The following is a 24,310-nucleotide window of genomic DNA, read 5'->3' as shown; positions in this document are numbered from 1 at the left end:
AACCTAAACAAGCTCGAGTGTGACCGCGTTTACTTGGGTTTGTAAAACACCACGATAAATGCACAGCAAATATACTGCAGAAAATTGATATTCTCTCTATGAAACCACAACTAACACTCGCGTTGTTTGCAGCTAAAAGATGTTTTATTCAAAATTTCCTCGTTCCATTATGAATTCATTTATCTATCAATATTTCTTTCTAACCTTGCCAGGATTTAAATGTAAGTTTTTAACCCTCCCTCTCCCTATTTCAACTATTTGCTATTCCAAACGCCCGATTAAATTCCAAATTCTTTCTCTAAACCGTATGTTACAAAAAAAGTCTCTTATAAAAGAGATTTTTTGCATCTTTTTCGACGTTTGGCAAAAACACTATTTACAACATTTTAGCTAAACTTGATCGAACTTCGTAGTTCGATGATGAATTAAATAATTTACAGTGATACAAAGATTAGACTATTTACAGCTATATATGTAAAAAAATGTAAAATTTGCCCGTTTTTGAAGAAAACTACGATACTCTTTATCAGATGATAAGCAGGATAAGATACGCCGTAGAGTAAATAGTCTAGTCTCATTTGTTAGAATGACATAACACCATTCAGAGAACGTAGATGAATCTGTGTGATTGAGGAATCTTTAAAGATTTTTAACTCACTCGCCGCTCGCGCGCGTACTGCTGGCAGGTTATGCTGCGTGGGGTGTTCAAATGTGCTGAGTACGTATGCGTATTATTTAGACGTGACGCTCGGGGAAGAGTCAGGATTGCATTACATGCACGCCCTGCTCAAACCTGCATATCATGGTGGTCTTCTAAATAGTTTAACTTAATTTAAATGACGAAAAACGTTTGCTTCGTTGTTCTGATGATCTGAGCTTAGAGATATGCACAAAATATCATGGTACATTTAGAAAAATAAAAAAACAGTTAAAAGCGAGATAGGAGAGTAATAACATAATAACAAAAGAAAGAAATCCATGTAAAAAAACACACAAACACACACGAAGGGTATAAACAAAGCTTGAAAAATGATGACGAAATCCATGTCCAATAAGAAATCCATGCAGTAAAATATAAATTAAATAAAAATACCTCTGGTACAACCATTCGTCTCCCTCCCCTCCCCTGTTAAGAAAATACACATTCGCATGTTCCTTACACGAAAAGACCAAAACAACACTTTTTACACGAAAACTCAGTGTCCTAACGCGACCCCCGACTACTCAGTAACGGCAACTAGGCAAAGTTTAGTTTCGCGACATTTAATGCCGCTCTGTGAATAGCTAATGATGCGAGTTACGAAGTGGAAAAAAAAAATGTCAAACTCCGAACTCAGGCCGGTTATCGCTACTTAGTCGCCGTTACTTTTCCGAGAATAAAGCTGTGTTGCTGGGCCATAAAAAATGCGAATGTATGTACAGTTTGTTAGTGTTCCTAATAAGGACATAAAATGAAAGTTTTAGTTTAAAAATGGAGTCAACTTTCAACAGAAAGATTGAAATGATCAAGTAAATAGTACCGCCGTTTAAGTGAAAACAAGCTTTATCAGAAAACTGAAAAGCGTCAACCTAATTAACTGGCAGGGGAAATCATTATCCGATGGTATTTACTGTCGCTTGCGTTAACTAAAAACGCGATCGTCAGTCCGGTTATCTAATGACTAAACTGCTAAATGGGATTTTTCTTTACAAAAGATTCTGGAGTGATAGTATGAAGTTTAGCTGGTATGATTGAGTAACTCTTCTCAACCGTTTTTCTGCTTCTACTGCTAATATGTTTTCTAGTCCATTTTATAGTACAGTCACTGTTTTAACACATCTCTAAATTAGCAAAAGCTTTTCTTTTAAAAATCCCTCTTAAATACTAATCACTTCTAAGAGTGATGTGATGTTTTTTATATTATTTCCTTATTAAAAAAGCTAAAATTCCACTACACCTTTCCGTCTTTTGAAAATTTGAAGGAGACATAACTAAGACTAACACCCCCCATGGTGGGTGTGGGGTGTGGGGGGGGGGGGGGGGTGTGGGTGAGTACTTCCTTTTAGGCTAGATATGTATGTGCCGCCCGATAGCGTATGGTTTTGAGTGCCTCGATCCGTTAATAAGGTATCACATTTGCCCTTCTTGGCGTTGTGTCGTTAGTTACGGTACCTATATTGTATCAACTAATGAGACTAACTGACTGCTAGATGAGACACAAACCATCTGTTATAACTGAACTATTCGTTGGGGTTTTAGGAAAGCGATTTAATGAAGGCAAATGTGTTGCCATTCAATTCTTATTTTTTGTTTTTCCCCTTGAATAGGGCGTCATTTTCCAGATTTGGGCCTAAAATTGGGTATGAATTTTCGTTTGTCTCATCCTTAAATGAGGTCAGGGTTTAAGACCCTGGGCGGCACACACCTATCCGTTATTAATAAAGTCCACCCTAACCTTCCCCCCCCCCCCCACCCCCCTTCCCCGCCACAGGGACTTCCGAGGTAGACATGGCAATCATTTCACGCGTCGGCCTGACCAAAGTTCAGTGACTCGTACGTGTCGTCTTCTCGTATCTCGAGCAGTTCCGACGGTCTTCCATTAGTAGTTCGTGTAGGAATCGGAGGCAGAGGAGAAGCTCCTCTTAGTAGGGCAGGGATAGTTGAGTAGGTTGGATTTCCGGTGGAGTGTGCTTCTTCTCTTCTGTTATTATCGCTGTAAATTGGATTTTCAAAAGACGAGGGCATCTCACTGTTGTTCAACGACTCAGTCTCATCGTTCGTTTTTACTTTTTCGTCGCTTCTTTGACGTTTAAACTTCTTCATTTTAGTCGCATTGGCAGCACGGACTTTGGCTTTCGCTCCTTTCATGTACGTGTCTATATCGTTTTCGGACGACCAAGTTTCATCCTTTTGAAGTTTTTGCGCGTCAGAGCCAAGAGATACAAGCATTGGAGTGGAGCGAGCATAACACGCCCCAAGCGGACCATTGACGTCCTCATTAATGGGTTTTAAGTAGATGTCTTCCTTTTTCTCGGCTTTTGGTGATCTGACATCAGGCAAACTTACCGACTTTACACTTTGAAGTGGACTGGCATAGCCTTCATTTTGTTCGCCAACTCGAACATACATGGGATTCTCCATAACCTGAGAAAACAGAGTGTTTCATTCAGTAAAAACAACACAAAACACTTAGAGTCATGACAGGGCCCTATATTCTCAATTGAACGCCCCCTGTTTTGTTTCGTTTTTTTTTTTACTATATTGTTGTTGTTGTTATTGTTGTAAAAGCTTTCTGTTAAACACTGGTGGACCCGACGTTTGTTTAAATCCGCAGTTTATTTGAACGGGCTATTTTAAACAGACAGCATTTTTATTTCTTTAGGTCGACAGCCGTTTATCTTACCCTTATGACGAAAGCTTATTATACCACAAATGAATACCTGTAAGGCTATTTACACTTGGATCAGACGTCGACTGCAACTTAAATACATTGCATAACTCCACAAGTGATTCATCTTAGTTACCTTAATATCATTTCTTTTGATGACTGAAGTTGGATCCAAGTTGTGTTGCAAATGAATATCCGATTCCTTTCTCAATCGCTCGGCCCAGTCTCTATTGGACGGTGGCGTTACCGCAACCTTTCTATTATCACCGTATATTTCATTGGAGAAATCGATTCCCTCCGTGTTGGCCTGGTAACCAACTGTCCCATGCTCCTGCTGTGTGTAGAAAAAATAGAACTTTAATCTTAAAATATTGTCCCTGAAAGAGAATGTGGGTCTTGTTTCCCTGGGCTCTTCGTTTGGGGGAAAATAAACAAATTATAAATTGGTTTTTAGACCATGACTGCAAAATAGTTTTTTGCTTGGCGCGACTGGCAGGTAGATTTCCTGCGATTTTAAGGTACACGACCTGATCACGTGCGAGTGAGTTTTACTCGTCCTTGAGAGTTTTAAGGTTTTGTTCAATAGCACGTAACATGTTCTCTTCCAAAGGAAAAAGACGCTCGAGTTTAGGAGGTTTACTGCCTAAGGAGGGAGGGGCCAGTGGGAGTCCTTTTCAAATATTAGCGGGGGGGGGGGGGGTACTTTTGAAAGGAGAACTGTGACGTCACGTTACTGTGGGAGCAAAATTTCTTGATCTCATCAACCTTTCTTGACAGAGACGGTCATTTGCATTTTCAAATGATGGAAGAAAAGTATGGGCTACAGTGTTGTTGTGTGCAATCAAGCACAGGAAAGTCATACAAAGGAATACATAACAATTTTTCCGTTTTTTTTTTTCTGTCATATTTGCAGCACCATGGTTTGTTGAGATCCCGAAAGTTTGCTACCATGACAACGTGACGTAACGGCTTCTCCTCTCTATTGAGAAACATGATTTTGTAACCGAGCTGTGTGACTTACATCCTTATGATGAAGGCAGACAACATCGACGATTTTTCCAAGACTACGAGTATTAATCAGAGGTGACAATGAACGTCGAGCGTTGATTGTAAGAAGCAACATACGAAATCTTATAAAAGGAAAAAAAAGGGCTTTCCCAGCAGTCCAAGATGCTCTTTCACTAGAGTACTGAAGGTTAAATACAATACTGATAGCCAGGGCCTCCGTTGCTCACAAGATGGATAACACTATCCACTGAATAAATCTCTTTATCATACGGCCTCGCGAGGAATTACGTTGGAAAACCATATAAAAAAAATCCCTTATGAGGGCCGTACGACCCTGCTAGAAAAGCGTACTGATCGATGCAGGTTCGCTCCGTCAGAAAAATTCAAGAATGTCAAAAGTGTATCGAGAATTTGGGGCCAAAACGATGTTAATTTCCTATAATAAGGTAACCCGGGGAGATTACGCTATCCAGCTTTTATACAACTAGAGGGAATTGAATTTCACTTGCAACTACTCTAATCACCTTGGCTCCTCTGTATTTTTTCCTGTAGTAAAAGAGGGCGGCAAAAAGAACCGCAATCACAAAGATAACCACAAATATAGCGATGCCCGCTACTCCGCCAGTATTCAGCCCTTTTGAGACTTGCTCGGTTGGCTTTTTATCGTTCTTAATAAGTCCTGTTTGACCACAGGGCAACCCAACCAGTTTCAGAATGTCACAGTTTTCCACGCAACTTCTCGCGGTGTTTTCAAGTAAACCGCATGCTCGAGAAGCGAGAAGAGGGTGGTAGTTATTGCTGGCATTTAGTGCTGTGAAGATCACCACAGTCTGCCCAAGAGACACAGTCTGGTTGTACCGAAGAATTTCAACGTAGAAGAAATTTGAAAGCGCTCGTCTTTTTCTTACAGCAGCTGCAACAAAAACAACCAATAATATAATTATTGGAAAATCAACTTTCGTTACTAGTTCATTTACTAGGAAAACCAGTCAGTTCTTTGTCCTTAGAATATAACATCAATAATCGCCAAGAAAAACACTGAGATTTGAGGGAAACAAGGTTGACTACTTTCCGAAGGAGGAGTCGTTTAGGAATTTGCTATAATATCAAGACAAAGACATAAGTACATGTAGTATAATACATAAGCAGTCAACAATGGCGACACTTTATAATCTGTGGTCACAGATTTTGCAACGTCGTCCGCTCAGAGGCGAGAAAAACGTTAAGGGTATAACGTAAATGACGGAAATTAACGGAAAATAATTTAATAAGCGCCGAGACGCTGATTTGGGTATTTACAAATAAACGCCCCACCTTTCTTACGGTGCTTGATATGAAGAGATATCAAAACCATATGGATTGAGAAATAAGACCTCGACCATCTCGTGAGTTCTTAAGTTTTAATGTTGGGAAACTCGTGAAACCAGGTTCATATAAAACTTGCATTTCTTTTGTATTTTCTGCGCTTTTCAAAAACACGCGAATTCTGAAGTTCAAAAGCCAATTGGTGTTTGCGTTTTCGCTGCAGTCAATCATCTTAGCGGACCTCTTAGGAAACAGAACTTTGCTTAAACGGGTTCAAAAGGTCATGGATTGTGATTGGTGATTGGTGGACTTCGATTTGTTTTGTGTGTTTCTGTGTTTCAAGGTTCGTTGCTTGTGATCGTAATTATGATTGGCGGCAGCGAAAAACGCAATTGTGAAAGCGGCTTTTGAACTTGAAAGTTCGCATGTTTGTGAAAAGCGCAGTAAGCAGCAATACTTTCACAGAGACATATCACCTCCAAATAACCAATGAGGGAGCGAGTGCTTTTTAAAAAACAGATCAACTATAAAACAACGTACACCGTCAACTGCCGTTTATAATCCATGTGCTTCGCCGGGAAAAGGGTTTTAGGAGGGGTTATAAACGGAGGGGCTTAAATCTGAATTGGCTCATAAACGGAATAGAAAAAGCGCGTCGAAACAAGCTATAGCAGTACTGCTTTGCATTTACTGGTTTTTATTAAGCTTCAAAACGGCGTAACAAATTGAATCCAGTTTCATACAGGCTAGAGGGGTGGGGGGGGGGGGGGGTATATCCGGGGGACGGTTATAATCGGATGTATTTTTTGGTTACAGGTAAATTGGACTCTAGCTGGGGGTGAGTGCTTATAACCGACAGTTAACGGTAAAAAGTAAAGTACAACGTTACTAGCGTATCAGATCCACCCAGCCTTCCCGTATCACCTAATAATCGTCCGCTGACGTTACCTGCTTCAGCGTCATTTGTTTTTGAATCCAATAGTTTTCCTAACTCCTCCTCCAGCTCAACCTTTCTCTTTTCAGAGATCTCTGTCTCGCTCAAAAGAATTGGAATCTGATACTGTGTCCCTAAACACCTGCAAATCAAACCAAGATGTAAATCATTTAATGAATGCCGAATATAGTCAACAGGAGCTTGAGCCGGCAACGACGACGGCGACGGCAACGGGAACGTCAAAAAAGCACTAGGTTTAATCAGCTTTTTTGTACATTTCTCTGCTGTCACTGTACGACTACGACGTGAGTGCCTCGCTAATTTGCCGTTTTGTGCAGGACATGAGCACAAGAAAACGACTTTCTTTTTCTTTTCCTGAACTTCGATAAAGTCTTAAGAAATCAACTCCAGAAAACATTTGCCAAAATTTGATGGATTGAACGAGATGGAATAAGCGCGAATAAAGTTTGAAGCAACGCGATACCACTTTTCAAGAGACGTTTACGAAAGCGTCGCCGTCCCTATCGAGTTCGCCTTAATCGTTCTAATGCGGGTCCTAATATTCTAAGATCACGTGGAAACAAGGCTTTATCAAACAAAGCAAATAATGGGGATTTCTTTTCTCTTGTTGAGCGGAGATGTCCTACCTGACGGCTGCTTCAGTGAATGTCACGCACATAGTGTCTTCGGTACATTCGGCACAAAGTGACGGGCTCCGCTCACACAATTCTCCAGAGAATCCAGCAGCGCATTTACACTTAAACGAAGCGATTCCATCCTCACATGAACCTCCATTCTGTTTATATTTTTAGAAAAAAAGAACGCCAGTTACCGGAAGACAAATTTATTAGGCATTGTTTGGTCAATGGGGAGCATGATCAAGGGTATTTTTCTTCACTGATATTAGAGAGATTTAGATTCTGAGACGAATACGACTACGAGTACAAGATTCAGTTCTCATACTGCGTATTGCTCACGCGTGAACCAGCGTCATTTTGGCGGGAAAACGTGATAGCCGTCGTCATTCTACTACGAATTTTGGCAAGAATGTGCGGAGTAGTGGCGGAGACAAGTTATCAAATGTAAGAAGTTTTACCAGGAGAGGGCTTAACCTCCTTCAGTATAAATAACCGTACTAACTTTTTTGCTGAAAAAAGGTACAATGAAGCTTTCCTGGGTGTCTTTTTTGTTTTGTTTTCGATAACACGCACAAAAACTTAAAGTTAATTCTCGTACTCGTTCTCAGTTCTAAAGCTCTCTATTAACTGGTGTGTGGACAACATTTATTTACTCACAACGCTTGTGAATACATGTTCTACATCAAAATGGAATTAACAAGAGTTGGTTTTTAAGTAGAAGGGAAAACCAGAGTACCCGTCATAATCCCCCAACATGTGGCCAATTTATGCCTCAATATGCGCAGACTTTTGCTAAAGAATTAACTGGAAAAAAAAAACATGTGACTTACCAAACACTTCACTCCTTGACATTCATCTATGTTCGTCTGACAATGACGACCAGTAAATCCCGCCATGCACTGGCAGCTGTAGCCATCAATCACATCTTGACAGCTGCCACCATTCTGACAGACTGGACACGCGGTGATTTCTGAACAGACATTGCTATGACAATCTACAAAGGGCGGAAAGAAAGATTACAGTCAACTAGCTCTTAATTAATGGACTCCAGCTAGAAGCACAACTCCCAGAAATGGACAGCAGTACTTTCAAACGGAGCTATTAATTTATTGTCAGGTGTGTCCGTGGATGAAATCCTATGGTGTGACCATTCAAGTGAAACCTCTTCAGCAGTACTTTCGCTTGATTCTATTTGTTTGTGCGTACTTTTAACTTGTGATTTGCTGGATGCAATCTTACGGTGTGACCATTCATAGGACACCTGTTCAGCAGTACTTTCACTTTGTATTATTTATTTAGTATGTAGTTCCAACTGTGGAGTCTGTACTGAGATGAAATCCTATGGTGTTATCACTCAAATAAAACTTCTTCAACAGTACTTTCCCATGGTACTATTCGTCTTTTCTAGTATTTTACACGATGAAGTTTGGTCTTTTATCTGAAATGTTGACATAAGACCCTTTAGGGAGATGATGATTTTGGCCCCGCTTACCTGCAACAGTAACCCGAACAGAACTGCCAATAAAATGCAGTGGATGCCTGGTATCTTGACAGCTCACTTGAATATCCACACTGCCATTAGAATTGGCGAAGTCGCTGTAATTAAGTTTGACCCTCGTGCGAAGACGGAACCCCTCATCCAACAGAAACAACGCGGTAACATTCTTATAGAGATCGGGAAGAATCGCATTCTCCTCAGGGTTATCAATATTGCATTCGTAAGGAAAATGCCTGCCATTATCAGGACAACAATGCTGCTTAGTACAGGTCAATATTGGTGACGATGAGTCATCAATGATCACCTGGCCTATGACAGTACCCGCAGGCTGGTTTTCATTGACGATGTGAGGAGACAAACAGATCTTGGCAGGATGAGGTCTATCATCTAAAAGAAAATTAATGAACAACTATTATCTACTGGTAATTAAAAATAAGATCAATATACCGATTCATATGGTTTTAAGGCAACGCAAAAATAAAGCAAAAGCTTAAGCGGACTGAAAACGAGGTCAATTTGTGAGGCAGAGAAAAAAGCCACACAATTTTTGATTTTTATCAGCATGTTTACGCACGACATTCAAAAGGGAAACAAAATTAGGAAGTACAATTTAGTGGATCTTCCGAAACGATCCTCTCCATAAATTATTCACATGGAGGTCCGACTGTATTTTGACATCCTCACAAACGTCTAAGGGCCTCTTCACACGAGCATGGTTGACCGAGCTGGCCCGCTTACCGGGGACCAATTTCACCTTATGTTCATATTAGGAATTTCAGCCCGGTTCCCGAGATGAGAAAAGGCCGAAGACAAGTTGTGGCGCGAAATTCGAGAAACAAACAAACATGGCCAAAAACAAAGTTATAACTTTCGCGCCTATTATAGCTTTGGCAACCCTTCAGCTGTACCGCTGTTGTGAAATGAGATACAACAGGCAGAGCAAGACGATGCAAAATTCATCTGAAGTTTTCATCCCGCTTTCATCTCGGTAACAGGGCTGAAGTGTTCATACTGCAAAATTTCCAGCCCGCTTACCGAGATCTCGGGAACCGAGACAGCCCGCCCTCTCATATGAACCTATCGAAAATTTTACAAAGGATTTGGAGGTAAGGCGAGATCTCGGAAACCGGGCCAGCTCGGTCAACCGGGCTCATGTGAAGAGGGCCTAACTCACAATAACACCGTTAAAAAGGAAGGAACAAACAGGCTTATATTCTTACCAACAATTCTGATAAAGAAAGTCTCTCTGAGGGGATTAGACATGTTGCCTCTACTGATTATAGAAACAGCGATCAATGGCTCCCCAGAGCTGGAAACTTGAAACTCCAAACCATCTTTCCTAGCAACAAGAAGCTTGTTGCCTTGGATACGAAAAGGAAGCGATCTTTCCTCTAGCAGCTGATAGGTGAATGTTTCTCCAGGATTCTTGGTAACTGTAGTTAAACTGCCGACCACTGCACCACTGTCAGCTGTGACGGACACGTTGCTTGAGTCAAGTAGGATACCCAATGGCTGGTACTCTGCTGTATAGTTTTCAAGAGATAACAAAGAAAGTCAACACCTTTTTAATAACTGTGAATGTATTTAACCCAAAAGTACTAACTCGGCACATTGACAACTAAACAACCTTTATTATTGCATCCCAATAGAGAATTTTACATTTTCCAATAGGAAAGAAAAGAAGAAATTGTTACAGAAAAAAAATTATGTATTAAGTTAAGAAGGATGTCTAGAAGCTACATTAAGAAACGTTTTCGCGCTAGCGCCTAGCTATAAAAAGATATTTTTAATACAGTGGTGACATGTGAAATAGTAGCAAAGAAAGGGAAAAAAAGTAACTAAATAACAGACACACACACTATACCCTTAAAAGAAAAGAACGAATATGGTCAACTTTCAAATTGTCTAATCAATAGATGTTATCTTAGTAAGCGGGGGAAGAAGAGATTTGGGAGTCTTTCAAATGATGGGGAAGATTTTTGCCAGAGGTCAACAGCTATGGATTGGATTGACTGTTTTCCAATATTTGTTCTTATGCATCGTAATTGTACTACCTGATTTCTACATGGTCATCTGAGCCACGTGAATAACTCGCCATTTACTGTCGAGTTTATTTACTTTTTGGTTTAGGGAGTCACGCAATTCTCCCCGCCCACAGAGTGTTGCGTGACTCCGGTCCGAGCGGCGGCGAAGGAAACTAGGTAACAGACTACTATGAGAAGAATTCCAGTCGTTATGTTACAGTATGTATAGCACTTTGGTTATCCATACCTGATACAACAATAGTGCAATTAAAAACAGCAGACAGGGGGGTGCTTAGGATATACTGATAACCACGCCCAACAATTACCCCATCATCCTTGACTTGTACACCAATTGTGATGTTCTGGGGCTGGGTTATAGCCTGAAAAATGAACACATAATTACATGTACCACCGACTGACATGATACCGTATTTACTCGATTAATGCTGTAGATGGAAGCAAGCATAATTACCAATAAATGCCTCTCCTCTCTTCCCGGTGCTAGGACCGCTAGGGACTCCTAGCAAAACGCCCCACGCGGCGAGGAGCAAGGAGAGGCGGCTGTTTTCGCAGGCCAATTAAAAATCTCTAAGTGAGATAGACAGAATCGAACAAAGAGAACAAAGGTTCTCATGGAAGAAAACAACCCAAGGGCAGAAAGAGATATCAAAGAAATTAAAGAAAACAAAACAAAAATTAAAAAATTACCCCGCTCTTAAAAAGACTGTCATCTCTGATTCCAAAAGGCCAGGAATTCTGCACCGGACTCATGGAGTAAAACAACTGCTGTTTATTCCTAAATATCACAGTTTGATTAGCCTGGTGATCAGTTATCACATTTTCATTATCAGGATCTTTGCCATTTAACTCTGCAATCACAGCACCGACGGACGTCTTGAGACCCACCATGATGGGGACATTACACAAACCTGATGGAATCTCATTCACATCTGAAAAAAAGGGGAAGAGAAACATGGTTGTATCATAGTTAGCAGAGGAGATTGGTTAGGAAACCCGGAAAACATCAAAGTTGAAAACAACGGTGCTGGAACCTCCCTGACTGTACACAATCCTTTGTTTTCTGTTCACAAATCATAACTGAATAAATTAATGCAATGTTTCTATTGGTCAATAACTTCAAAATGATAGGAATGCTTTTGAACGTTGTGCACGGTCAGTTCCAAAAAAGCTAACAAAAACCTATAACAAAGGATTTCCCAACCATTCCACTTTAATTAACTATGGTTGTACCCATAACATAATATGCTCGTCACTTAGCGGCCCATTAGTGGGGTTGAGTTAAAAATATCATTTACTGTAAGGCATGGAGAGTATGCTTATTAAAGGCGGAGATGAAGAGTACTTCCTCCAACACCATGTATTAGTAAGGAGAACAGAAAAAAAAATGAAAATTATGCATGTAAGGTGTCTGGTACAGGAAATTAAAAAGGAAGCAAAGAAAGTCGTGTCTGATAGCGAAGGGCGAGTGGATTTTGCTATTGGGCTGATGAATTCTGTTCTTAACCTACCCTACGGGAAAGTGAAGTTTTTTTCGAGAATTCAAAAATTTCAGAAGAACTGTAATAAACGCTAATCAATTTTGTTTTTTTTTTGGCGCCAGTTGAAATGACATGTAGGATTGTATTATGATAGCTACAGGTGCCAGACTGGCAAGCTGTAAAACTGAATTTCTTTGCACCCTGATAAATGGGTTCTATGCTAGGAAACTTGAACAGCATAAAGTTTTCAAAAAAGTATGCTTAGTTATGAAAATGTACAAAAAATTAAACTCGCCTGTCTAATGTAGGCTAAACTTTTAGGGGTACCAGCAGTGAGTGTGTTTTCATTTGAGACATTTGTTAATACCCTTTTAGTCATTAACCAAATCTTGGGCTAGTTCTTCAGAAAATTAATATCCTGGGTCAGTAAACTTGATTTTCCTAACTTTGCCACCCCCCCCCCTCACATCTGTCGTGAGCAATGTACTATGGTTCCCCTCTTACTTACCATTGACTGCGACAGAAAACAAGTCTGATTTTGACAAACGTCCATCACTACAGTTGACAACAATATCAACGCTGCGTTGTGCTTCGAAGTTCAAGCCTTTCAGTGTTCTGAGCTTTAATGCATTATCCACAGTAAAGAAGTCACTGGCAACAAGTTTTTCAGTACTTGTCACAGAATCAACAATCAATTCATGCACAGTGCAATAATGACTTTGCCCTTTATCTGCATCTGAAACTGTAACTTGTCCAACCACTGTATCTGCAGCATTCTCATCAACAGATGCCACACTCAACTTGACTTCTGTTGGTGGCTCATTAACATCTGAAAAATGAGAAGTATGTTGTTAAAGCAGGATGCTATTTGGGCAAGTCGTAGCTAGAACGCACAAGCCCAATAGTCTTTTTAAGTCTTTTTAACTACCCCCTCCCTCTCAATTTTTTTATGAGCAAGATTGATCAAAGCTCTCCTGTGATTAGAATCCCCCATCCTCACCCTCCCCCCCCCTCCCCCACACACACACACACCTCCAAAACTTGCCCTCAGTGTCGATGACATAATTATGTGGGTTGAATTTGTCATTGGTTTTCTCCCTTGCTCTGAGAGGTTTTTCTCTGGGTACTCCGGTTTTCCCCACTCCACAAAAAGCAACATTTCCAAATTCCAATTTGATCAGGAAAGGTGGACGAAGAACCACTCTGTGGATGTGCTGCCTCTAAATCTTTATTTACTTATTTATTATTTATTTAGTCTCCAGTTCACTTACTTGTAACAGCAATGACAAATGACTTCCAGATAAACCTGCCATGCTGATCAGAACAGTTTAATGTTATTGTGAACTGCTGAGGTGGTGTAAGTGATTCATAGTCTGTCACAGTTGATCCTACAACCAGATTAGTACCGATAACTTTGACACGCCCTCCTGCACTGTTCAAAAGCATGCAGGATGGTAAGTCTCCATCTTGATCGGTAAGGATAATGGGGCTGATAAGTACTCGCTCTGCACTGTTTTCCTCTAAGACCGGTGTAGAAAGTGTTAAGTTGCTGGGAGGGTCATTCACATCTAAATGAAACATAAATTTATGAAAAACTTAATTGTAGAAACAGAACAAATCTTGCTCATTACACATGTAGGATGAATCTGAAATCTACAACTACGAAATTGAGACATGCAAATTCACAACCTTGGCATTATTACTCTCCAGTGTATGGCGTGTTTTGTTTCTTCTTTTTCAGCTACGAAAAATTACATTTAACACCACAGCTAAGCATCTGTGCAATACATTACTTACCATTTACTGTGATTTTGAAAGTTTTTTGGGCAGAAAGCCCTCCTGTATCTGTAACTCTGATGGTGACTAAAACAGTTGGATCTGTTTCATGATCCAAATTACCATTCACTAAAAGTGTTCTATTGTTAATTCCACCGATGCTGAATGGCGCACTGATAGGACCCACAATGCTATAGGTGTGTACATCATCTGGGCCATCTGGATCATCTGATGAAAGCAATCCCACAGGGGTACCCAGGGGAGAGTTCTCATCTACAGTCATACTCGATAATGTCAGGTTGACAGGGGGCTCATTGACATCTAAAGGAGGTAATAATATGAAAAATCATTAATTGTTGCATACTGATATGGAGTGCACCAAAAATGCTGATCGCAAGGGTTTGGAAGAAGCAAAAAATGGGGCTGTATTTGAGTGTCAAAGTATATAACGCTGACGTATTAATATTATTGGGGACACTATTTCTTATGTCTCCAACTACATATGGAACCCCCATTTTACGTTGTCATCAGAGCCACACAAAGGTCTACAATACTCATCAAATTTCTTTGATACACTAGACTGAAACTTAGAATTTTCACACCTTCTCAACCAACTTATCTAACTTTTTCCCATATGTACTTCTTCTCTCCTTCCCCAATGTTGAGATTCACATACATTTGCAAGTGGGTGATACGTGAACCAACATTGGGGAAAGTGTAACATGACAAGTGTTTCAACCAATTTGACGAGATAGTAGCTGTTTGCAGGGCAAAGACAGAACCTTCACTTCTCAGTTATTTTAAGACCCTGAGTATTGGCCAGGTCCCTGGAATCAAACCCTTGACCTCCCACTCTGCAGTCAAGTGCACTACGAACTGAGCAAATCCTTTAATTCTCAAGGACACCTCAATCTTGTTCCAGAGAGTTCAATTTTCACCCTGGAAATTTTGTTTTAATATCTCATTTTATAGTACATAAAATGAACTGAACACTGGGGCTTTCTAAAACTAGTTTTCAGTGCTCATAGGTAAACTTCAAATTCATTGTTATACTCTAGGTACAGGTGTACCTAGAAATGGACTAGTGTAAACAGCAGTGAGAAATTGTAAAGGAGCGGGTGGGTAGGATTACTTAATTGAGGTTACTGGATACCTTCAGATGAAAAATTTTGTTAAAATTTCAATTTTTGGCTCTTAGTAAAGGTTTTAGTGGGATCTTTATGAAAAAGAAACAAAAAATGGAAAAGAGTAAACATTGGCCTCGGTGGATAACACCCTCCTTGATCTGCTTAATTCTTCATATCCTACTCAGCCTCATTCATATAATTGTTAATTAATTGTCTCAGTTACTTGCTAATGTAGTAAAAGGAAAACTTAAGCCAAAATAGACCCAAGACAAAAGAAAACTACTGGGTACCCAATCAGTTGCATCGCTTTGAAAATTATATCATCCTTTATATCTCTACAGTATGTTATAAGTCAACTCAGTGGAAGCCACCAAACTGTCTTTAATCTTCTTTTCCTTCAACTGGCTGGTTTGGTTTTCGACCAAGCGGTGGCTGGATTTGTGGTCATACATTTCCACAGCCATGAAAAAAAGTCGATTTCACTATTGATCCCAATGCAAACATGGCTCGAAAGTCGAAAAGAGAAGTTGTTTGAAAATAAAAAGTGTATGAAAACTAAACAGATAATTATTATCTTATCCAAGTGCTGATTGGCCCAAATTCCAGAGAAGTATTTGTGGGTGCAGTTTGTTTGTTTCAAAGAGAGGGACTTTTTTATATTGCCTTTTTGTCGACTTACAGGTATATTTTCCCCTCAGAGGGGACACTTTAAAAAGCTATAACTCCAAGAGAATTTGTTCGATTGACCTCGAATTTTGGGGATTCTTTAATGTGTAAGTAACAAAATCGTTTCACAGGCATTTTTGTACGATCACCCAACTTCTTTTTAGTGCTATTTCCAATTTGTTCTGTAACTTTTGATCACCATCAAAAATGGGAAAACCTCGAAAGGTTTTTTTAGGGCTTTGACTTCCAAAAGACTAGGACAAATCAAATTAGTGAAAGATAAACATTGCCATGAATTATACAGTATTTCATATTTTTCTACCAAATGGAGATTATTCAAGGTGGGGTCGGGAAATAATTGAGGAATGTCTTTCATTCAAGGGGACACCATAATACCAATTAGAGAGATTTAGAATCACGTTTATGGCAAACGGCAAATGTCAAATAAATTTATTGTAACAAGTGACCAAGTTTTCTGTTTACTTGTCTATATTGCCATTCAGTATCAACTACATGTACACAGGAGTAAGTTGTTTCGTGTCATGTTCATTTGTCAGTTTTACCTTGGAGAGTTTTTATCTGCTCTTTTCCTAAATTAAAAAAATTCTCAACTTGCATCTCAAGTTTGCCATTTGCCATAAACATGACTCTACGTCTCCCTTTTATTATTGCTTATAAGCAGATATTAAATTCATGTACATTTAAATATTCATATGACTTACCCTTCACTAAAATGAAAAAGTCACGTGACAATGAAAGAGGAGGATGTCCACTGTCCGTACAGGTCACTGAGAAAGTCAGATTTTTTATTTTCTCATAATCAATTTGTTGAGCTCCTTGTACCTTTAACACCAGTTGAGTAGTGATGATGAAATAGTGTTGGCCGCTAGCCTGACTGGCATCAAAAACACACGTATGTGTTTGATGTGAAGGTGATTTTGCATTATCTGGATCAGTCACCTACATAGGTTAGGGAAATTGTGCGATGTTAGCAGAAACAACACAGTATTATTATCAAACCACAAGCACGTCAATAGAACCTGTAACCAGTTATGCCTGTTAGCACAGTGATGGTACTACAGTAAGTGTTATGGCTGTAAAAGAGTTTTTAACAGATGATAGACTGTCATTATAATTATGCCAGGTTGCATGAAGTTTTAACGTTAGTTGCTTTTGCAGTATACCTTTCTATGGTCTTGTTAAGTATAGCCTATAAAAAAAAAACAACTAAACGATCACTATGTTTCCAAACTCAAAACATGGCTGCCATATTGAATTCACAACATTTGAGCCTGGGCCTCTCATGGATGTCATAATTCCAAACATGCCCACAAAAGCCACAAAGCAAAAAGCAGACCAATTGTGACAAATCATTAAGGAATATGTCTTCACTTTTTCTCTATGTAAGTAGCAAAGAATTATTGATAAACAATTTAAGCCACTGCCTGCAATCTTACGGCTGTGAACCTGCATAAAAAGTTTTGGTTTTAGCAATTTCAATAAGGGATCATTTTCTTGTACAATTACTTTTTGAACATGCAAAAAGATACAGTATCTGAACAAAGCCTAAGGGACTGCTAATTCATTATACGTCCTTCAATGGTAGAGCTGAAAATAGCAGAGCAACAACTGTTCCAAGCTCTATTGAGAACCCATGCAGAAGGCTCTGCTCTACGAACAAGGGAAACAGGTGCTACAAAACCTAGTATGACATCTTTCACACTACACTGCAATTAATTACGCTCATCTTAACCTTGGAATTTTACCATTTCATGGCACATAGGTCATTGAACATGCACACTGAGGACGGAAGTCAATGGCATATAATAGGATTTGAAGCAGGATTTGAAGCTTTTGCATGGATAGCCTGCACCACAGACTAAAATGGATGCTGGTTAAGTCAGTCTGTGAAATCCTTGTTCTGGGTCTACCCCCACCTGTGTAACAGGATTTGAGTAAGTGCCATGACTGGCCTGTTAAAAGAGCCATTGTCAATTTGCCATCAGGCTGAAAGGAAATTCAAAACACTCTTCCGCTAATTTGAAGAGTCGGTAGGCGGCTGGCCCAGAACAAGGATCTCAGTGCAGCTTCACAGACACTATTCACCGGTTTGGATTACATCTCCAAGGAAGGCTATTGCATGCATTGCCGTTGCTTGCAGATTGCAGGCTAATCTGTTAAATGGTTGGTCACCTCTAAATGTTTTCACTTTCCTTTCCAATAATTGACCAATTGAACAAAACACAATGTGGGAAGCTTAAAAAAGATGGCTTTTTTCTTCACATCCTGTAGCCATCAGAGAAGAAAAAGCCATGATATCATCTTCAGGAAAGCTATTCCGGAGACAATAATTATCATTTCATTTGCCCCTAGCTTCATGAACATGAGACTGTTATATCAAAATTTTAGTTTAAGGGAATGAGTTCCTTTTAATTAAAGTTATAATGAGCATACAGAGATTCAAAAGCTTATGTTTCAAGAACTAACCCCCTCCCCATCCTCAACTCATCTGAAGAGCATGACAACTGTCAGTGCTTCAAAAGTCAGCTTTCAACTGTCTTCACATTGTCAGTGGTAAATTTACTACATTATGAACCCAGATTAAAAAGAGTTAAAAGTTTTTTTTTTTCACTTTAGCTACCCCCCACCAACACAACACCACAATTTGTTTTGAAACTAACTCATTTATTCATGAGAAGATTATAGCTAACAAAAGCCCTGCAGTGTACTGGCCCTCTTGGCTATTTTTAACATGTACAGTGTATAAATTAAAATCCAATGCACGTTAACTGAAAAATAATAGTATACATGTACCTACCACAAATTGACCAACAACAGTTCCAGCAACAGAGTTTTCCATCACAGAGTGAGATCCTGTCAGATTGACAGCTGTCGGGGCCTCATTGTCATTTATAATTTCAATGTTAAAATGTTTAAATGCCTGAGATTGTGAATCGTTAACATGTACATTCAACCTGTGCCACGCTTTTGTCTCGTAATCCAGAGCAGCATTGACTGTCACATTAACTTTGCATTCATACTCATGTCCGGGACCTACACATCGAGTTCTTTCAAGTTGAAATTTACTGAGTGCGTCAGCATCTGATTGGCTGATATCAAAGGACACATCATCACCGTCTTTCTCTGTTACAACAAGCTGTCCAACAACGGTTCCAACAGGCGCCATTTCATGAACAGTGGAACCTATAAGACGCAGTGAAGTGGGCGCATCATTTATATTCAAAACGTCTATTATGAAGTTTTCAGTCGTAAACTGCACAGGGTTTCCAAAATCTGAACATTTGATGGTTATCATGTGCATTTTTTGAGCCTCACCAGACATATCCATAGCAACAGTGACTTTATTGCCACTGATAGCAAATTTACCACCGTTGTTATCAAGCAACTCCCATTTAAAGTTGGCATGAGGTGCCGTGTTGGGAGGATCGTCTCCATCAACAGCCCTTAATTCACCAACTATCATTCCTACAGTTGCGTTTTCATAAACCACAGAATTGGACAATGTCAACTGTTCTGGAGGGTCGTTAACATCAGAAATTGTAATAGCAAATGTCTTTTCCAACCACATGGGTGGATTACCATTATCCGTAGTTCTTACAGTCACTAACAGCTTTCCATTATCCAGCGAGATATTTCCATTCAGTCTGGGATTATCCCATATGTTGACTAATTTATCTCCTTGGGCTATCACGAGAGAGCTTGGCCGCTGCACTGTGTACATAAACGTTTGTCCTTGTTGCGCATCTTGAGAAGACAGAGTCCCTATCATGGTACCCACAGGCACGTGTTCAATGAGAGTAGAACCATTCAGGGTCAAGCTTAAAGGCGGATCATTTGATCGTCGACAGTAATAATCGCTAAGTTGACTGTCTGGTACATCCCAGACATTGTCTGACTGCCCTGTGAGCATCTTACGGCAAATGATTGATGATGACACTGACAGGAAGTCAACACTGCTGTAAGTCTTTCCAAATTCCACATTTGGCTGAGCTGTAATCTTTGAAAGTGTATAGTTTGTAGGGCAGATCAAGGAACACTGTGTATCATAGGTTGTTCCTCCTGGACACATAGTCGCCACTTGGGCACAAACTGAAGAAATGTGATCAGTGTAAGAGTTTGGTGGACAGGGATGAAATTTAGCAGCTGGACTGCCACAGTCATGTTTAGCGCAGTTAAGGGAATCACCAGTCAGATAATAACCAGTAGGACACTCACACTTGTATGAACCAACAGTGTTTGTACAGATGTGACTGCAAGGCCCAGGGGATGGATGGCACTCATTAATATCATTGCAGTTAGTACCTGTGAAAAAAAAAAACAAAACAAAAAAAAAAATATATATATATATATATATATATATATATATATATATATATATATATATAGAGTACCCTACTTAAAAAAAAAGACACAAAAAGACACAACTGAGGGTCACTAACACCGAATTTTGTTTTCTGCCAGACAAAATTCTTAAAACTGCTGGAATCCTGGTTTACAAAGGGATACAAAATTTCTTTCTGAAATAAAGTTTGTCTACTGTGGTTTGTTTTCTTTGTTTCTGCACAGAGTTCTTTAAACTTTTCTGGACAATAGTTCTTAGTGACAAATCAGTTAATACTTCATTTTATATTAATGTATGTAGTATGAAGTGAAACTACATTTTCAAAAATGACTCCAATATTTGTGGAGATGACTCTGGACAAGAGGCACTTCTGACGTCAAACTGCCAGAGAAATTTTAGCCGTGAGATGTGATGATGATATTCTAAAAAGAAAAAAAAGCCTTCCTAAACTCTAAAAACCAGAAGTTAAAAAAGTCGAAAAACAACCTATAACAGTTCCTTCTGTATCAATTCCCACAATTTGTTCTCATGACAAAATCACATTCATTATTTCATTGAATTTCGATAATATGGGCACTAAATAACAAACTTAACTTGTGAGCACAATATCTTAATGAATAGTGTTCAGTGTACCTGACGCAGTATAACCTGCTAGACAAGAGCAGTGCCCAGTATGAGGATCACAGTTATGCTGACAGCCACCATTAACTGAACCACAAACTTCAAGCTCACTCAGGTGAAATGGGCAATCACCACCCCAAGTTGCAGCTTGAGTAATGGTACGTGATCTTCTCCTTGAACCAATATGGCACTTCTGTGAGCACTCACTCCAAGTTGTCCAGTCTAAAAATAACAATAGATTGATTGCAAAACTTATAAGAACTAGCCAAGAATGTAGAAGTTTTTACAAGTAAAACTTAGAGTATCTAAAATAGAGCACTGCTGCATTCTCATGACTATACTATTTTTATTTGCAAAAAGTTTTTAATCTGCATTTTATTTTTACATATAAATTTTATGCCTACATTTTCATTTTTAGCTTTTTAGCTTTGTATGTCAGTGAAGATCCCTTTGTCTGCAAGAAACTTGGCCATTCTATTTTTCAATGATAAATGTTATTTTCTTTTTTTCCACCTTAACTTAACATAATCAATACTGTAATCAGCAATGCCACCTTTAACTCATGTGCATTTGGTTAAAGTAATTGATAATGCTGCAGATCAATATGCTTTAAAAGCTCACCTTCTTAAAAGAAGCTTTTTAATGTTAGACACCTTAAACTGTTCTCATAAAAAAAAAAAATTATCCATCCTGATGACCCTTTTTGTTCTGAGCATTTAGTTAAATATTTACAGAAAAAAATATTCAACACCAACAAATGATTTAGTTATAGTTTAATGGTGTTACACATCAATATGCCATTGCAAGCTTCATTTCTACAAGCTTGCTTTCAAAAAGACCAGTACAAACACTCTCCCATTTCTTCCCAAAACTGGTTTCAAGTTGCATCCCACCTCCACCCCAAAACAGCCATTTCTCTGCAACAGCTACTTGTCTCTGCCAAAAGCATGCCCTTTGTAACGAAGTTTCACAAATTTATTTTTTTGATGGTAAATTTGCAATTTCTTAACCCTTGGGAATTACAATGTGAAATAATTTTTCTAAATTCCTAAGCACACTAAGGCTGGTTAAGATATTTTTCATTCCAACTACCATAGTAACCATTGTTTTTTCAAATGTAAATGTTTTAATGCTGTTTTTCAAAACAATCACCTTCACCTTACAAGATATCTTGACTTTTTCAAAAACCACAAAAGTACAGGAAGAGGAAAGTTAATAAAAAAGTGTTCCGCCGTCGATCAACTGCATCATCCCTGATGATGCCATTGATCGCCGAAAGCTTGGATTTCAATTCTTTTTTTGAAAACAGCACAGCGTGCAAAGAAAGTCGTGTCCGATAGCCCGGGGCTAGTGGATTTTGCTATCGGGCTAGTGAATTCCGTTTTTAACTTGCCCGACGGCCAAGTGATGTTTTTGGAGGAATTCGAATAACAGAAGAACTGTGAAACCAATTCTGCTTGTCAAAAAGCTTTTGGGGCTTGTTGAAATGAAGTCTGGGCTAGTAAATGCTAGCTTCAGCTTGCCCGAATGGCAAGCTGTAAAAATGAGTTTCTTTGCAACCTGACAGCAGTTTAAGGCCTTATTAGAACAATAGTTTTGTTATAATATGCTTTTTAATTTTGCCCAGTAGTTATTTTTGGAAAAGTGGACATTTTCAGAACTGGAAAGTGAAATGAGCCAAACAAACCATCACTTCTGTAACAATAACATAATGTTGGAAACAATCCTTTGCCTTGTTTGGTATGCATGATTGGTCATATCTGAGTGTTCACAACTTTGTTTTTATAGAATATTAATTTTACATGCTCACCAACCATGAAGCAACCAGTTATCATGCTGCTGGAGTGAAATGCTACAATTATTATCACGGAAATGTGACAATCATGATTAGCTACTCAAGAGAGCACTACAAAATTTGTTTGCCCTTCAAAAATATTGCTTTTTTGCTAAAAGGTAAAATTCCAAATTTTCACTTCAAACAATCATCCACACCAAAACTCCCAATATACAATTTAACCCTAAACTGACTTTGATTCCCTTCCCCTGTCAAACAATGCTACCTTGTGACTTGATTTTTTCAACTGAACCAATTTCAGATTGGAAAGATTTCCATATAGCCTCATACATTTATTGTTATGCATACATTTTTGGACCTCACATTTTATCAATATTAACTGTTTGCCTGAAATTGTATGAAATTGCTGCATGTACATGTATAATAAATATATGGGGTACAGAAATCTTACCAGATATTGGCCTATTCCATTTTAGTGCAACGTTTTTACAATTATTGGGACGGGCCAAGGCACGTTTTGAGGTCAACCCTATATAAGCTTACACGTAATAAGAAACTGCATGTTAATGGACTTCTCAAAATAAACAAGGAAATGGAATAAAAATAACAAGATGTAAGCTACAGTTTCTCGGAACACAAACTGCTCAGATATGCTTAAGTGTCCTCTTAAGCTGTAAAGGAAATTGCACTTCATTAATGAATTTTTAAAACAGGCAAGAACAATCCTAAAAAATCTTGAGCTCTTATATAAAGTTATACTATTTTGGTTACTGCATTTTTAATGACCTTACCTTGAAGTATTCAGGGAGAATTTGAAATCAAAGGAAAGAGACACGTAAATAATCAAAATATTTCAACAGTTTGACTCAATCGATCCAAAGAAAACACGAGAGGTTGACTCATACACTTTCTGTTAGTCTGGAGTAAATAACCAACATTCTTTGAACGACATTACACAAAGCAGTGACAAAGGTAACTAATATTAAGAGTGATGAAGTCGACACAAACAACTCTAGTTTATCGCAATCTGTAAAAAACCAAGGACTATTAAGCAAATTCGTACCGCTAACAATGCACTGTTGAGGTGGCGGAGGACTCCATCGCCTCCGACGACGTCTTCTGAACCAACCATCCACTTCGTCTTTTGCAAAATACATCACCAACAGCGGTATCAACACGACAAATCTTAGCTCCATCGAACAAGATTCAAAAGAATTAACTCAGCATGCAGAAAATGTTCACGACACTCGTTCGATCTGCTTTTTTAACGTAAAGCAAATTAGAAACGCTGAGGCGTTTCGCAATTAGCAAACTTAATACTTGGTCAGGGCAGATATGCTTTGACCTCTCTAGGAAGAACATTCGACGACGTATGATCGGTTACGCATCGTAAGACTTATATTGATTGAATTGTATCTGACGTCACGAAGTAAACCGTGTGTCGTGTGAATTAGTTGAACGAACACCCACACAACGAAATTGTTTCCAAATAACCCAAACGCAAGAAATACCAGTGACTAAGCACAAAGATAGACGGAGAAACAAGCGTTTACCACGGAGACAAGATTTAGGAACCGGCAGAGTTTAGGATTTCCCATGATCCTCTTCGTTTTCGCGCGTTTTCTCGAAGGGGGGCCAAATCCCGAAAGTGCGTTAGTAAAAATTCCCAGGAGCCCATCAAATTTGAT

General features: G+C 39.0%; 1 protein-coding gene across 2 annotated transcripts; it reads right to left on the bottom strand.

Moving 5' to 3' along the window:
- Nucleotides 1-122: 122 nt before the first annotated feature.
- LOC140922843 (uncharacterized) lies at nucleotides 123-23,954 on the bottom strand. Of its 2 annotated transcripts, none has more exons than XM_073372877.1 (17): nucleotides 23,686-23,954; nucleotides 20,840-21,049; nucleotides 18,662-20,166; nucleotides 16,566-16,803; nucleotides 14,072-14,371; nucleotides 13,546-13,842; nucleotides 12,783-13,103; nucleotides 11,484-11,725; nucleotides 11,023-11,155; nucleotides 9,972-10,274; nucleotides 8,746-9,138; nucleotides 8,084-8,247; nucleotides 7,263-7,411; nucleotides 6,630-6,757; nucleotides 4,901-5,289; nucleotides 3,505-3,702; nucleotides 123-3,124 (listed from the first exon to the last, which is right to left on the bottom strand). In XM_073372877.1, the coding sequence occupies exons 1-17, from the start codon at nucleotides 23,816-23,818 to the stop codon at nucleotides 2,501-2,503; spliced, it is 5,727 nt and encodes a 1,908-aa protein (XP_073228978.1). In that variant the 5' UTR covers nucleotides 23,819-23,954; the 3' UTR covers nucleotides 123-2,500. The 2 variants fall into 2 exon arrangements, with proteins under 2 accessions (XP_073228978.1, XP_073228986.1); XM_073372885.1 differs by having other exon boundaries at nucleotides 3,505-3,699.
- Nucleotides 23,955-24,310: the final 356 nt, after the last annotated feature.

This window comes from Porites lutea, chromosome 1, assembly GCF_958299795.1.
Source record: "Porites lutea chromosome 1, jaPorLute2.1, whole genome shotgun sequence".
NCBI lineage: Eukaryota > Metazoa > Cnidaria > Anthozoa > Scleractinia > Poritidae > Porites > Porites lutea.
The sequence above is the reverse complement of the archived record's forward strand: the minus strand, read 5'-3'. Positions and strand labels throughout refer to the sequence as shown.

Excerpts from the sequence above, each read along its gene's own strand:
- LOC140922843 (XM_073372877.1), bottom strand. The coding sequence starts at position 23,818 with ATGGAGCTAAGATTTGTCGTGTTGATACCGCTGTTGGTGATGTATTTT. Across the intron at positions 5,290-6,629 it reads AACAAATGACGCTGAAGCAG|CTGCTGTAAGAAAAAGACGA; the intron begins GTAACGTCAGCG and ends TTTTTGTTGCAG. Across the intron at positions 3,125-3,504 it reads TCAAAAGAAATGATATTAAG|GTTATGGAGAATCCCATGTA; the intron begins GTAACTAAGATG and ends CTGTTTTCTCAG.